The sequence below is a fragment of the Myxocyprinus asiaticus genome, chromosome 44, assembly GCF_019703515.2.
Source record: "Myxocyprinus asiaticus isolate MX2 ecotype Aquarium Trade chromosome 44, UBuf_Myxa_2, whole genome shotgun sequence".
NCBI lineage: Eukaryota > Metazoa > Chordata > Actinopteri > Cypriniformes > Catostomidae > Myxocyprinus > Myxocyprinus asiaticus.
Genome location: NC_059387.1, coordinates 26353904 through 26369664, shown reverse-complemented (window position 1 = coordinate 26369664; position 15761 = coordinate 26353904). Strand labels below are relative to the sequence as shown.

The 15761-nt window shown below is 40.5% G+C and overlaps 1 protein-coding gene across 8 annotated transcripts in view; it reads right to left on the bottom strand.

Moving 5' to 3' along the window:
* Nucleotides 1-15761, bottom strand: part of LOC127434092 (disco-interacting protein 2 homolog C) — a 160016-nt gene that overhangs the window by 18876 nt on the left and 125379 nt on the right. For 6 of the 8 annotated variants that reach the window (XM_051686555.1, XM_051686556.1, XM_051686558.1 and 3 more), the window contains 13 exons: nt 14006-14145; nt 13670-13806; nt 13097-13305; nt 12236-12350; nt 10548-10749; nt 9970-10079; nt 6596-6676; nt 5281-5404; nt 5084-5205; nt 4895-5006; nt 3783-3892; nt 2578-2708; nt 640-808 (listed from right to left, as the gene is read on the bottom strand). In XM_051686555.1, the coding sequence (XP_051542515.1) occupies nt 640-808; nt 2578-2708; nt 3783-3892; nt 4895-5006; nt 5084-5205; nt 5281-5404; nt 6596-6676; nt 9970-10079; nt 10548-10749; nt 12236-12350; nt 13097-13305; nt 13670-13806; nt 14006-14145 (1762 nt within the window). The remainder of the gene's footprint in view (nt 1-639; nt 809-2577; nt 2709-3782; nt 3893-4894; nt 5007-5083; nt 5206-5280; nt 5405-6595; nt 6677-9969; nt 10080-10547; nt 10750-12235; nt 12351-13096; nt 13306-13669; nt 13807-14005; nt 14146-15761) is intronic. The other 2 variants (XM_051686557.1, XM_051686563.1) reach the window with 1 other exon arrangement.

Here is a 15761-nt window from a genome sequence, read left to right as displayed (position 1 = left end):
ACAATCACATTACATCACTTTCTGCTTACTTTTAAGTAAATAAATAAAATTAATTCTATTTTAAAATGTCTTAGAGCTCAAAGGAGAAAGAAATCCTTCTTGTCACTCTAGTTAAATTCATTTATTACTTTTTAAATAAATTAAACAGTTGACCTGCACTTTTGCACTATTATATTTAAAAATATTTTTTCAATTAATATTACATTTAAATATATTATTTTATTATATTTTATATTTATAAATATTTAATATTATGTTTCATTTTACTTGCTCAGCGGTTAAGGCTCTGGGTTACTGCCAGAAGGTCAGGGGTTCAAACCCCAGCACCGCCAAGATGCCACTGTTGGGCCCTTGAGCAAGGCCCTTGACCCTATCTGCTCCAGGGGCACTGTATCATGGCTGACCCTGCACTCTGACCCCAGCTTAGCTGGGATATGTGAAAACAAATAAATTTGACTGTATACATGCAAAAAAATTATGTATAATGTTCAGTTCTAATATTGAAACTGAAAGACAACATTTTTCATCCTTATCCACCTTGAAAGAAAGAAAGAAAGAAAATTGCAGGTAAAACCAAATAGTTCTTGCTGTTAAGAAAATATTGAAAGATTGACACTTTGAAGGCAATCTATGTGGTACCTTGAGGGATTCTGTTTGCAGGCCCAACCCCTTGGTGCAAAGCTCCATGACCGAGTATGAACAGAACGTGTCTCTGACCCGAAACTGACTGACAGCCAGTAGCCACAGAGCAGGGTTCACCTCCAGCTCAGACGGAGGAATCAAGATGGACTGATGCCCTGAATACACACTTCACCCAGCAGGGAGAGACAGAGAAGAACACAGAGTTACCAACACACACAAAACAACATGAGAGCAGAACAACCTGCCCACCCTGACAAAACAGAACAGCACATCACTCAAGCGAGGCAAGAGCTGAGCACACACTTTACACAAGAGGGGAGGACAAGCTGCACAGCATAAACACACACACATACACTCGCTCACTTCACAGCAGAAAAAGATTTTTCAAGGCAGTAGTCTATTGAGAAACTGGTTCAATAATTGTGTGGAATAGTATGATTTCTGAAAAAAAAAAGAAAAGAAAAGAAAAAACTTTCAGCCTCTCTGCCTGGAGATTGTTAAGGCCACTTCACACCAATATCGATACGCAGGCCCAGACGGAATATGTTGTTTCACATTTTCTAGAATAGATTTAAAAATTGGAAAATGTGAACGCTACCTGAGAAGGCTACACTCTTACTGAAAGCTGCTGAAAGCATAATCAAATTAGTCAAAATATTTAAAGGAAAGTTCACCAAAAAAATGAAAATGCTCTCATCATTTACTCACCCTCATGCCATCCCAGATATGTATGACTTTCTTTCTTCTGCAGAACACAAATGAAGATTTTTAGAAGAATATTTCAGCTCTGTAGGTCCATGTAATGCAAGTGAATAGTGGCCAGTACTTTGAAGCTCCAAAAAGTACACAAAGGCAGTATTAAAGTAATCCATATGACTCCAGTAGTTAAATCCATGTCTTCAGAAGTAATATTATAGGTGTGGGTGAGAAACTGATTAATATCAAAAAGTCATTTTTCACTATAAATCTCCACCTCTGATCAGCCCCAAACAGTAGGTGGCGATATGCACGAAGAATATGTATCGTCAAAAAACAAAAGCGGAATATGGAAGTTAAAGTAAAGATTTATAGTAAAAGTGGACTTAAATATTGATCTATTTCTCACCCACACCTATTATAATGCTTCTGGATACATGAATTTAACCACTGGAGTCTTATGGATTGCTTCTATGCTGCCTTTATCTGCTTTTTGGAACTTCAAAGTTCTGGCCGCCATTCACTTGCATTGTGTGGACCTACAGATCTGAGATATTCCTCTAAAAAGAAAGTCATTCACATCTGGGATGGCCTACAGGTGAGTAAACAGCTCAGGGTGAGTTCATTTTTGGGTGAACTATCCCTTTATTAAAAAAACATGCATTTTGTAAAAGCTGAGGATTCCAATTCTGTGAAAAATCTGCAGAGATTTCTGCAAAGTTAAGCGCATGCAGATTCTGTGTGGGCCTGCCGATGCAGCTAAATGACACTAAAGTATAAAATATTCATATAAATTCTGGCATCAAATTTTTCACACAGGCTCCAATGCTGAATTGTCATCATTCTATGAAAAAAGCTTGGATACCTGAATAATGGAATTGCTTGGTATCTGAACAATTTAAGGAATGTTCCAGGTTCAAAACAACTTAAGCTCTGTCAACATGATCTGTGGCATGCTGTCAGTTATAACTGCCAATAATTTTGACTTGTCCCTCAGTTTGTATAAACAGTAATTACAGTTATGCACTTACAATGCAAATCTATGGGGTAAGGGCAAGCATTTAACCCCCCCCCCAAAAAAAAAACCCAACATAATGCGTTAAAGAGCTTAAGTGTTACTTGTCTTACTTGAGCAATAAAGCTGCCAAAATTGTAATTTTAGCAGTGGAACTTAAATGAAAGGTGTGTATAGGCCTTTATCTGGTGAATGCAGATATTGTATCAAGTGTTTTCTCTCACCTGCAGAGGCACCAGAGGACAAAGCCAAGGCCACAGTATGGATCCAGGCAGATGGCCACCTCACGAGAGGGATACAGCTCACACTGGAGCTTTATAGAGCGGCAGAAGGCACTGGTGGCTGTGTGGGACATCTGACGGGGAAAAGGAGAAAGAGAAAGCAATGTAAAGTTAAAGGAATATTCTGGGTTCAATACAAGTTAAGCTTAATTGACAGTATTTGTGGCATAATTGTGATTAACACAAAAATACATTTTGACACATCCATTCTTTTCTTAATAAAAGCAAAACTTCAAGTTCCGGTGAGACACTTACAATGGAAGTGAATGGTGCCAATATTTAGAGGATTTAAAGGCAGAAATGTGAAGCTTATAATTTTATAAAAGCTTGTTTTATTTGAGCAGCAAAATCATTTAAATTGTCGTTTTTACGGCCGTTTTAGGGTTTACAGCGTTACATCATGGCAACAAAGTTGTAAAATTTAATACAACTACCGTACACAGAAAAGGTTAGTAAGCTATTTTATCACACTAACAAGAATATTGTTTACATCTTGTGGCATTACGTTTTGTAAGAAAGAAAGTCATTCCTTTATTACAAACTAAATCTTATGTTTGTGTTGATATATTCTTGTTCAGATAATGAGACCGCTTTTTGACTCTAGAAAGCACTTTAAAATACAATCTCATAAACCAACACTGCCATAAAAAAGCATCTTGCAAAATCAAGTTAATTAACTCAACACTGATTCCACTGTGGAAAACAACAGTGACTTACAAGAATATTTTTAAATGTCAATTTATGAGGAATGCAAGTGGGTTGTCATCTCTGGAGCAGCTATGCAAACTAATAAAAGAGTGTGGTGTTGTAAAGGACTTCTAAGAGGCTGAATAGTTCAGAAAGAAGAACTAAATAATACTGGGTGGTCTCTATGAACATGCATGGCTCCTATGACATAATAGTGGCTGCTTGTTCAAAGCCGTTTTCATTTTCAAACAATCAAAGAAGAAATCTCAAGTTCTTCAGTGCACCTGACACCTGATCTCACAACTCACCACCCATTAACTGAAAGGATCTGATTTCTGTGGGATGTGTTTTCAAATGTTTTCTTTCAGTTTTCTTACTGTGTGTGTGTGTTGGAGAAGTAAAGTGCTGGGACTGGCTCATTTTACACAAATAGGTTGAAGGTTGAAAGGTTAAACACTCACCTTTACTCCTGCTAGCATTCCGGTAGTGGAGACACTGAAGTCCAGGTAAGCCAGTGTGTCTGGATTGGAGGGTTTGTAGAGCTGAGGGGGCTTCTTCTTTGGCAGATCATCTTAAAGAGATGTTAGATGTTAAAAGGAGGCTCATTTTTAGCAGTGACAAAAGTAGCTAGAGCTTTACATTTTCTCAATGTGCAAAACTGACAGCCATGAGGGTACTCTGGTTGGTTGCTAGGGCGTTACTAAGGTTTTCTGGATTGTTGCTCAGCAAACAGGGTATGTCCCCCGGACGTTGCGAATGTCCACTATGGTCCGCATTTGGTCCGCTTTGTAACGTTCGCTGGTGTACGTTCCGAGGACATTCCGAACGTTCACTACAAGTACAATTTTCGTCCGGGCCAGAGTTTGCGACCGTCCCTATATCGTCCCTCATCTGACATTTCCATAACAACACTTGCAAAATCCATTCGCCCATGAGTTCCCTTTTATCATCAGAGCTGACACCTTGCAACTCAAACAAAGGAAAAATTAAACTAACCCAGCTAACAAAAAAAGGTCCTCAGAACGTCCCCTAAATGGCCTCTGTGAACATCCCCTAAACGTCCTGAATGGACGTCCTGTGAACGTCCCCTTGAACGTTCAGAGGACGGCAAGAGGACCGTACACATGGACGTTCGTGGGACATCCGCAGAGGTCATTTAGGGGACGTTCTGAGGACCTTTTTTTGTTAGCTGAGTGATTACTGGCCCAAATCAAAAGAGATCACCCCAAGTCTCTATGATATTCTGGTCCCACTTTCAATGCAAGTCTATTGGATTTTTTCACCTGTTTTATTGTCCTCCAGGGGAAAATTGAAAGTTTGATCACTTAAAGTAACAGCACACCTCTACTCAACAAGTCGCATGATTTGAGCTATCATTTATATCTGTAAGACAAACTTAGGGTTTAATACTTAGGGTTAGGTGTTTGTTCAAACCCCTAACCCTAAATTGGGGCAATAATAATAGTGATGCTTGCCTTAGCAAATACTACCAACTACTTAGGAACACACTATGTTGCCGTAACAAGCAGTTTTGAAACTGCCATCTAAACCTTTGACTTTTTGATCTCCTCACCTGTGTCCAGAACAGGAGGCCACGCCCTGACATCCACTGCTGCAGATGCCTCCTTCGACTTCAAGAGCTTGGATATCATCTGTGTGGTCATCACACAGGCTGACCGGCTCACCTGGACACAAATTTGATCATTAGCAACCAGTTAATGTTGTTACACAGCATGTGACAGAACCTCAAGTCAACGCTTACCTCCACAATCATTTTCACAGTGGGCAGGGTGGTGGCGATGTTCTGTGGGTGTGGTGGTCGCACGGTAATTGGTACACAGCCGGCATACAGGCATCCATAAAAGGCAGCAATCAGATCTATCCCTGAGAATGTAGAACACATAGTTAAGTATAAATGTTCCACTGATCCTGTTTAAAACAGAAGTGATGATGTCCTACCAGGCGGGTACACAAGCGCAACATGATCACCGTCCTGCAGGTGGCCTCGTTCCGTCAACATGGCTGCAATCTTCTCCGCCCGCTTATGCAGCTGAAGACATGTCAGTGAGCTCAGGACTGCACCCTACAACCACACATATACATACACGTTTGTTTGTCTATCATGGTGGGGGCTTTCCATTGACTTCTAGTGTTTTAATACTGAGCTAATAATATTTTCTATTCCCTAACCCTAACCCTACCACTACCACTAAACCTAATCACCACAGACAAGTTTTCGCATTTTTAGATTTTCAGTAAGACATTAATTTGTATGTTTATTAAGCCATTTCTCTCACCCTCCGCCACAAAATTCCGGGTTCAATACAAGTTAAGCTCAATCGACAGCATTTGTGGCATAATGTTGATTGCCACTAAAATTTAGTTTGACCCGTCCCACCTTTTCCTTAAAAAAAAGCAACCCAGATTATTTCTTTAACTATCTAAACTGGGGCATACTATAGACTTCTATTGTTTTTAAATAAAGTAAATACTAATTACTACAGACTAAAGCCCAAAGTAAACTTACATTGTCCACGTTGCTGATCAGAACATGCACATTATGCGAACTGTCCGTGTGCGGCCAAGCTTTTCTTGACACACGGACAGTTCTCATCTGTGTGCATCGTTGGCGCATGCGCCTGCCGTTGACTGTACTAAAAGAGTATCACAAAGCAGACGTACTGCGTATGTGTCGAACACGTTCTCATTCACTCGTGGTCAAAAGAGCATACTCTGAAACCCTGAGCGCTCGACTGTTTGCGAGACAACCGGGAAAGTGAAAAAAGTATACCCAGCCTTAACCCCACCCATAAAAGAACACTTTGAGAAATTTGTATTTATTTTACTTTAATTGTGAATTGATTTTCCTATTGAGGACATCTCTGAATGTCTCCTAAGGGAGGTTGAGCTAACTACGTACAGTATACACACAAATATCAACAACGTAGTCGCCTCTCAGTTCACCTGAGATACTGAGTGGCTACTCTTTGTTCAGGATGACATAATCACAACTTTTTAAAGTAATAGGTGGAATGTGGTGTACAAAATATTCTGCCATAACAAATGAGTGCATTTTTACTATATTAAAAAAGTATTCCTCGCACACCAGAGCAAAATCATTTTTGAAACCAATTCTTGTGCCCTGGAGGGAGGAAATAGTCCAGAAATTGAGACATTTCCTAATAAGCTTTTCCAAGCAGAATATGACACTTTAGAAATCAAAACAGTTTAACTTTTAGCTGACAACACTTTCTTAAGCAAAAATGCTCCATACCCTTGAGCTGAGCAGAGTGAACAGCACATGGTCTGGAGTGGTCTGGGCTCTCCACTGCAACACCTCAGACAGGAAGAGGAACTATGTGTGGAAAAGAGGAAGTCTGAGATGATTATTACAAAAACAAAGAGACATGATATTCCCAAAGAGCATTGGATTACTGATTTATTATTGTTTAGGCATTGAATCAGATAAAGTTCAGGTGCACTCAATAATTATTTCCTCATTATAAAAGTTTTAACCCCTAAAGAAACTCTATGAACTGTTTAATTGTTTAATTTTACATGGAGCTGAGCTGCCTCATGGATGCCACCATGTTGAGATCACATGACCAGGCGGATACTGCTCACTTTATCTCGGCTACAATGGCTCAGTATTATTGGATGCTTTAGCTCATTAAATAAATTCATGACTGATTGCAAATAGCGCATTTCGAAAATGGCATAGGTAACCGAAAACTATTTCTGTTGCATGACGCATCCATGCCACTAGGTGTCAGTATAAAATTTAAGGCCGGCATAAAATAAACCAAAAATGACTGAGTGCACATTTAAAGGTGCTGTAAGCGATTTCAGCAGTTTTGCTAACTTCAGACCCTTGCCATACACCCTCTCTCCAAAAACCACACCCTCTAAAGACATGTCAGCAAACCCAAATGCGCAAAATGAGTCGCAAGCAGAGAGCATTACTGATTGGTAAGTTTTTTGATTGGTTAAAATTTTTTTTTATTCTTATTGGGGTTTACAAAGCCTGGTGCTGTAACAGAGACAGAAGTGATTTCTTAGGACACCTGTTTTTGTTGTATCCATCAGGTGGTACACAATTTATGCATGGCATTACATTTTTTTTATTAAAGCTCCTTTAAAACACAAGCATTCAATGCAAACATACAGTATATCTACAGGTTATATACAGTAGATAAACAGGTTGTTGTCAAGACTATTTACTCATCTGTTGCTCTGGCAAAGGTAATTTTTTGCAAACTAATTTGACATTTACAGAGTAACTGTTAAACACTGAGGAACACTTTTTTAGCACACAATTAGCAGGATCTGTTAAAGTCATTAGTTAGCAGTGCTTGTATTATCTGAGGGTGAGAAGTGAATGCAGTGGTGTTACCTCATCTCTCAGTGTTATTCGCACATTCCATCTCATTTCTACTCTTAAAGCATGAAACAAAACTGTTTCCATTCACTCAATGGGCCTGATTTTCATGGGCATGAATGGATGGAAGTAACAAAAACAACAACACAGGCTTGGGGGTGTAAAAATGGAAAATAATCATGTACGGCTATGATTCGAGCGGCGCAGATGGCAGAGGTAACATTTGTTGGTGTCAGACGGTACATACCCATGCTTGCTGAAAAGGGTGTGAAGGAATGAGTGAAAAAGAGAGGACGGGGAAGGCATGCAAGTGACAGCAGCCAACAACTGTTGAAGCACTAAAAAAAACCTGTGGTGGTGGTGTGGGTGGGTGGGTGGGTGTGTGTGTGTGTGGGCTATGGCTGGGCAATATATTGAATAATATGATTTTGTATTGATTTTGTTGGCAATATAAAATTGAGCAACACTGTGAATATTTTGATTATTTTATTTGGCCATTAAGTTTCCTTCATTGTCTTGTGACTCCTGTGTATAAGAGCGTTAAGACAGAGATGTTCATGAGAATTAGTTCACACTGTAAATGTGTAAGAAATGATTCGTTTGCGGAAGAAATGTTTATGAAACACTGTTGTTTATAACAATGTATTGTTATATTGATTGCATATAAATAGAAATTATTAAATATAATATGTTTTACTTGTATTAGTTTTAGTGTTTTAGTTTAGTTCTTACATGCATATGAATCTACTTGGCTACAATGGCTGTTTAATCGAAATGATGGTTCCTCAGACTAAAAAAAAAAAAATCCACCTTTTAAGACATTAAAAGGTGCACTCAGGAACTTTTGTCTTTGTGTCATCTTGGGCTTACACTGACACCCAGCAGCTTGGATGCATCATTTAAAATCAAGTTTTCAGTTTCAGATGCCATTGTAGAAATTTAGTATTCACATTCAGCCATGATTACTTTAATCAATGAGTGAAAGTGTCAAATAACATGACGTTTACTGAGATTAAGTGAGTAGTATTCGGCTGGTCATGTGACTCTAACATGGCAGCCCCCATGTGCGGACCCTCTCCATGTAGAATAAAACAGCTTTTATAAGCTTACTGATATGACTGAAGTCTTCATTTTAATGTGAGTGCTCATGATTTCCTACATATATTTCAAAATTACAATTCATATCTTTAGGAGTTAAACTTTTTTAATGAGTAAAAAATTACTGAGTGCACCTTTAAGTGCACATTCATAAATGTTGAAACATATTGAACATTGTCAAAAGGCTGAAAAATATCAAGATGTAATTTTATTAACTGTATTGCCCAGTCCTTGTGTGTACATTTGTGGGTTTATGCTCATGTTTGTTTGAACATGTGTGAGCATGTGTGTGCGTGTGTGCTCTTCGTGCACTGTTATGTATGTGAGGCCGTCAGCTGTGTTACTGCTGTGTGTGTATATGTGTGTGTGTGTGTGTGTGTGTGTGTGTGTGTGTGTTAAGGTTACGGTATTATGCACAGCAGACAGGCTGACGGAATAATGGCTGCCATCTTTCAGCCTGACGGAGCAGTGTAATGGATTGCATTTGTTTCGAAGTGGTTGACTTACAGCACAGCAAAACCAAAGAAATCAACTCAACACGAGCAGCACAAAACAGCCCATCCCTCCAAAACAGAGCCCAGTGTGCAATAATTACTCACTCATTTTTCACACAAGTTTGTGCAAAAAAATAATCAAAAGCTGTTTTTAGAATCCTAACTTGTGAATCCCGATTATATCATACTGTATATTATGAGATGGCTTACATGTTTGAGGTGGGTTAATTTCAAGAAATATGCAGGTTATACTTCACTCCAAAATAAAAATACCCATTTATATTTTGCACTGACAAAATAGGGCCTATTTTTAAGACCATTTACCATTTTTTTGCCCAGTGACATTATCTTCAAGATAATTAAGCACAAGTGAGAAGGGGGATGTGCTTAACTGTCATGAAGAATTTTCTTTTGATTTTGGGAAGAAATATATCCCAGACATATTCCTTAAATGAGATTCACCCAGATACTGTAAATTATTCAACTGCTCAATGTCCAAACATTTTAAAACACAGAAAAGTGTCTGACTTCAAAGTCAAATAGAAAAACTGCTATTTTTTGTGCCTCTCCTTGGCGTGATGGGACTCCATTTGTTGGAGGTGGGTGATGAATGAGAGGGTAGGGTGGATGAATGGACCGATGGATGAAAATCAAGGCCCCGTGGTACCACACACAAACCTTTCTTGCCTGATCATTGTCTTCAATCTGGCCCAGATCTCTGCCACTGGCCTGAGCAATCCTCTTCCCAGAAACCAGGTTGCCCACCATCACAGAGGCGGGTCCAATCTCTGCAGGGCCAAAAACAGGAAGTGCATCACTACCCTACTGGAAAAAAACTGCTTAAACTTGCCTATTATGGTTTGCTGGTCTTAGCTGTTTTAAGTAGGTCTGTAAACTGGTCTCCCACCTGCTGACAACTGCCCAAAACCACTCTTAAACCAGCAAACAGACCAGCCAGAACAATCATCTTACTTCAAAGGGACAACAAGTTAATTTATCTTACCACACTGGCAAATCTTTTCTTTTTCTTCTTGATTTAAGCATTGACCTCATTATATTTAGATTTTTCTAAGAACAGACTTAATATGTAATGTCATTGTGCTTCAAGTAAATGTATCTTTTTTTTAAGGATGATTAGATATTTGTATTGGAAAACAAGACAAAAATGTAAGAAAGTTACCCACACAAACAGACAACACATTTTTTGACAGTTCAGATTTTGTGCGACATCAGAGGTGACCTTGCCGCAGACTGACCTGGCTGTTTCTGTCTGGGTTTGGGCAGATTGGTGACGCAGGTGTGAGGGCACATTAGGACGTTACAGGGGTGCAGAGAGCCTTCCAAAAACAGCTGCTTGGTCTCCGACAGGTGGATCCCTCCCAGCGGAGTCTTGGGAAGGGTGTTAGCTGGCACCAAAGCTAAGCAAAACACCCCCACGTTGTGGATGCTGTCTATCGCCTGCAGAAGGAGATGCATTTCGATTGGCAGGTGAGGTTTAAAAATAGAGTTCAGAGCATCTGTAAGGAGCTGAGAAGAGGCTGCCAGCTGAGATCTGATGCAGCCAGTGACCTTTACCGATGCCTCATGGAGAACCGAATTACCAAACAGGAAAAAATACCATATTTGCAAGATTAATGACCCACAACAACGGAATGGAACCGTTTGGGTGTGTGGAAGAGAAGGCCAGCTTTTGTGCATCAGTGCGTCTTGTTATTTTTACATGCCAGTAAGGCTGATAAACTGCTGATAGAAACTCTGAAAGTCAGCAGTAGCATGATCTCTAAATGAGTTTGGTTGGTGACTGGGGTTACACAGCAATCAAGAAGACTCCCAAAAGACTGGACGGGTGGAGTGTGTGGCTACAGAGCGTGACAATAGGGTTACTGAGCTAAGAATCACATTTATTTTCTCCAAAGAGAAATGTATATGTTCTTGTAGCAATGACTAATAAACTTTTCAACACAGATCTACCAGGAGCTTAAGCATATTTCGTTTTTGCATGTTCTGGATCGGTTCACGCCTGGTGGACCGCTTTGCCTTTGCGAGTACACTCTTCTGACCACAAGCGAATACAAACATGTTTGACGCCATGCCCACTACAACTTCTCTGTGATACTCTTTTAGCAGAGTCAATGGCTGGCACATGCACATGCACAGACGATGCACACAGATGATGACTGTGTTTGTGAGTCGAGAAAATCTGGCCGGCGGACTGGATTATGATGAAATTTACGTCATGCACACTGTGTGTGGAGCAATCCGCAACGTGGACGTGCAAAGTATACTTTGGCCTTTAGAGGTTAACTGATAGGTGGTGGAAAAGGCTGATAAACGATTAATCGGCCGATAGAATAAAACATTTATTTATAGAATGTTTAAGAGTGTTCTTAGACTTTCCTTACTATGATGGTCACAGACATAGAGGCAAGAGTCCAAAATGAACGGCATAGATTTTTGCTGATAATCGATAGATCGAAAAAGCAACTAACAGCACTGACTATTGGTAAAACCGATATATTGGTCTACCTCTATTTAGAAGGTATACCCAAAAAAGTTTAAAAGCTGAATTTTCGCTGAAGCACTATGAAAAGTTGCCGTTACCATGGAATTGAAAATTCCAGCAAAGACCTCAGAAGCTACTGCCCAATCGCATGAAACACTGTGAATTTCCGAATTAATGTCAGTTTCCCTACACTCTCATACTACTATTATATCTCTTATATTTTTACTTCAAATCAAAGTTTTTAATGTTGTGATTCATTTTAGAGCTGGTTGGTTTGATTCAAGACGTAAAACTCTTTAGTGAAGAATTTATAAAATCTCTATAAGGAAAATTAATAGGAAAAATGCTTCAGGAACCAAGGTTGCTGAAATAGTGGGCGGTCACTGTTGTGCTTAATTGCCCCAGTCAGTCAGTAAGGGTGGGTATAAAAAGGATGAATACCTGCAGAACACGGCTCATCCACTGGAAGCTGTCCTCCTCCGTGGAGTCCGGCCTCTGCTCGGCTACAACCACAATCCTCTCATCATGCAGGACTGTCACGGAAAATACCGCTATCCTGAAGAGAGAGAAGAAATGCCAGAGCTCAGTCTGTAATAAAAAACAGAAGCCTGATTGTACATACTGTACATGAGAAGCATTCTTTTGAACCTTTTTTTTTTTTTTTTAATGGTTTGGTTGAACAGATTCAGAACAAATTACTTTAAGGTCAAAAACATTCTCTGACAGGTGGTAGGTCAACGAAAACGCTTTTAGCTATCCAAGCTCGATTTCAAGTGTCGCTGCATTCGGAAATATGTCCAAACACAAGTGCAACATTTGACACTGTTTTAACTGAATTTAACAATCAAACTTATTTAACAAAATCCTGTAGGTTCTTTACGACAACAAAAATAAAACATAAAATGTCTTCTGAGGGCACTTTTGAGTACCGATTCAAACAAATCTGTGAATTGTGTTTGTTTTGAATTGGTTCATTAAAATGGATTTGTTGAAATGAATCAGACTCCCCAATGTTAACCTTAAATAGTTTTTTTAACACCTTCTGATTCACCAAACTGTATAACTCTGTGAAACTGATTAACAAAACCTGGAGCAATTCACAGATACAACTAAAACAGAACAACTTTAACACAACATGCAGGGACACACCTTCGCCCTTCTGCCTACCCAGCAGGTGTTAAATCTATTTAATTTGCACTCTGCATGTCCAAAGCAAACATGCTCACATGCTATATATATCGCCCATTGACGACATAGAAGAATAAGGCATGTTTGTTTGTTTTTAAGGTAGTGCATTCTCACCTGCCCCTGTACACAAACTTCATGGGCTCTACCGCCAGCGCCGTGGCAACGATATCATCAGCATTGTGCCTCCGTCCACTCACCACCATCAGTCCATCCATCTTTCCAGAGACAAAGACCAGGCCACCCGGGCCAATGAAGCCCAGCAGCCCTGTCCGGATGAAGGGGTATTCACTGATTGGAGCACCAGAGCTGCTCATTGGGAAAACCTAAAAAAAAAAGGTGCTTTTAATCAATAAATAAAAGACAGCTTTGTAATGGGGTTCCCACACTTTTTGACCAACAATTTTTCATAACTTGTCCACTTTTTCAGTTGTTTTTGAACACTGGATAGTGAATAATGATCTTAAAAAATAATTTTTAATCAGACAGATTCACTAATGAATTGTTCAGATCGATTTGTGAACCAGTATGACCGATTCATTCGAAAAAACAGAGGAATTTACCAAAAAAGCAAGGGATCGACATTGATCTGAACATTTAAGCATCTGTTTGAGTAGAAGCCAGGGGATTCTGGGAAATAGAGTCCACTTAACTATAGCCAAATGGATCTTTGTCTGATAGGACACAAACCTCAAAGGTGTTTTTTGTCATGCCCGACAGCCCATAATATGACATTCCCGTGGCGATGGAGCACACACACAGCTCTCCAATCTCATCTGTTCGGCACAGCTGAGGAACTCCCTCCGGTTTGACCACACACATTAGAGCTGCACATACACAACATCAGTAAACACATTACACACTTTATGAAGCAGTAAATACAGCACACAGAGAGAGGCTAACACATGGACATTTTACTACTTTCTCCTTTGATCCGATAAACATTGCACTACGAAAACTTTTGCGAAGACCTGAGCACATTTTTGTCTTTCCGAGATCCATCAATGTGTTTGCACATATGTGTACCTCCTGGCATCACGGTGCCCACATCCTGTACGGTGAGTACAGACAACCGCTCCTCTGAGTCCACTCTGATGACACCGTGGCTCAGACCCTGCATAGACAGAACCCCTCGACCTGGCGGCTGGTTACTGTCATCTGTGGGCCTAAACCGAGAGATAAAATACATGATCAGAGTAAATTACGGTTTTGAAGCATTCAGAGGAAGAAACTGATCGGTACGATTTCTAATGAACAGCATTAAGTCCTGCCCTCAAATAATGTACACCTCAAAAAATGTATTCTGAGCAAGCAGCGCTGTATGGAAAGGTACAACAGGTTTCATTATCGCAATAATACCTACTGCCTTCTAAAGGGCTTTTCACACCGAACACATTTTTGCATCCGTCTGTGCAGTTTTTTTTTTTTAATAAACATTAAAACATACACAAGTAAACATGCACTAGACGGACATATTTGACCGTTGCTGCACATCTCGCTGTTTTCCCAGCGTCTCGTGCATGAACGCAATGGATTTACGATGCTGTGTCAAGTAAAAAAAAAACAAACAAAAAAACACCTACATTCTGTTCTATTCACTGCACGAATCTAGCTTATTTTAATAAAAATCTAGCTTATTTTTGCATGAATCTATTCTTATTCATAATTCAGCATCCCGTCATGAAATCTCATGAAAAAATACATAGTACACACAAATACAGGGTAAACATTCCTGAAATCAGTACTACAAGCATATTTCTAATTCACATATTTCTTAACTCGCCTGCCATCTTGCATGTTTTTTTCACAGAGCACACAGAGTGCAATTCTGAGATTGCATTTCCTGCAAAGAATATATGCAATGCTGCCTTAGAATTTGGCCAAAACATGGTATCTTAGAAAGCAGCTGTGACAAGGAGGAGGGCGGGGCCGGGCCGTGACGACACATGGCCAGCCCTGGATCGGGCTAATCAGCCAGGAGGGGTTTAAAGACGAGCCGGAGGTGCCTGTTCAAGGGATAGATGCACGCGGCCATGTTGCATGTGTGTCTGCGTTTGTTTATGTTTGTTTTATGTTGAGTTTTATCATTAAACTTTACGTTGACTGTTTAGCCTGTTCCCGCCTCCTCCTTGCCAGTCTTTTATCTGTTACAGTGGTGCCGAAACCCGGGAAGGAGGAGGGATGCGCTGTCGCGGAGTCCTCACTGCTGCCATCCGCCATTGGAGCCACCTGGGGAGGGAGGGGTCACTCCCGGCCGCAGAGAGCCGGAGGAACCACTGCCGTCTGCCGAAGAAGTGGAGGAGAGAGCTGGCGTCCGCTGCAGGGCAGAGCAGCGGTTGAGGACCAGGCGATAGCAAATCCGGGAGCCGGCAAGCAAGTTCTACTCTCCTCTCTCTCTCTCTGTGGCTCCGCCTCACTCTTTCCCTCTCCACTTGTCTCTCCCAGGAAGGGAGGGGAATGCGTCATGCCGGGGGTTTCCCCAGCCTGAGTCGGGCGATGGAGGAGTGTGATGAGGAGGAGGGCAGGGCCGGGCCGTGATCACGGCCGGCATTGGATCAGGCTAATCAGCCGGGAGGGGGAGAAAGACGAGCTGGAGGCGCCAGTTCGGGGGAGAGAGAGACGCACGTGGCCGCGTTGCATGTGTTTCTGCATTTGTTTATGTTTGTTTTATGTTGATGTAAGGGGGTTTCGAGGAAAGGAAGAGGCGAGAACCGGCTTGACAACTTAAATAATAATTTATTAAACAAAAACCCAACCAAAAACACACAACTAAAAACACAGC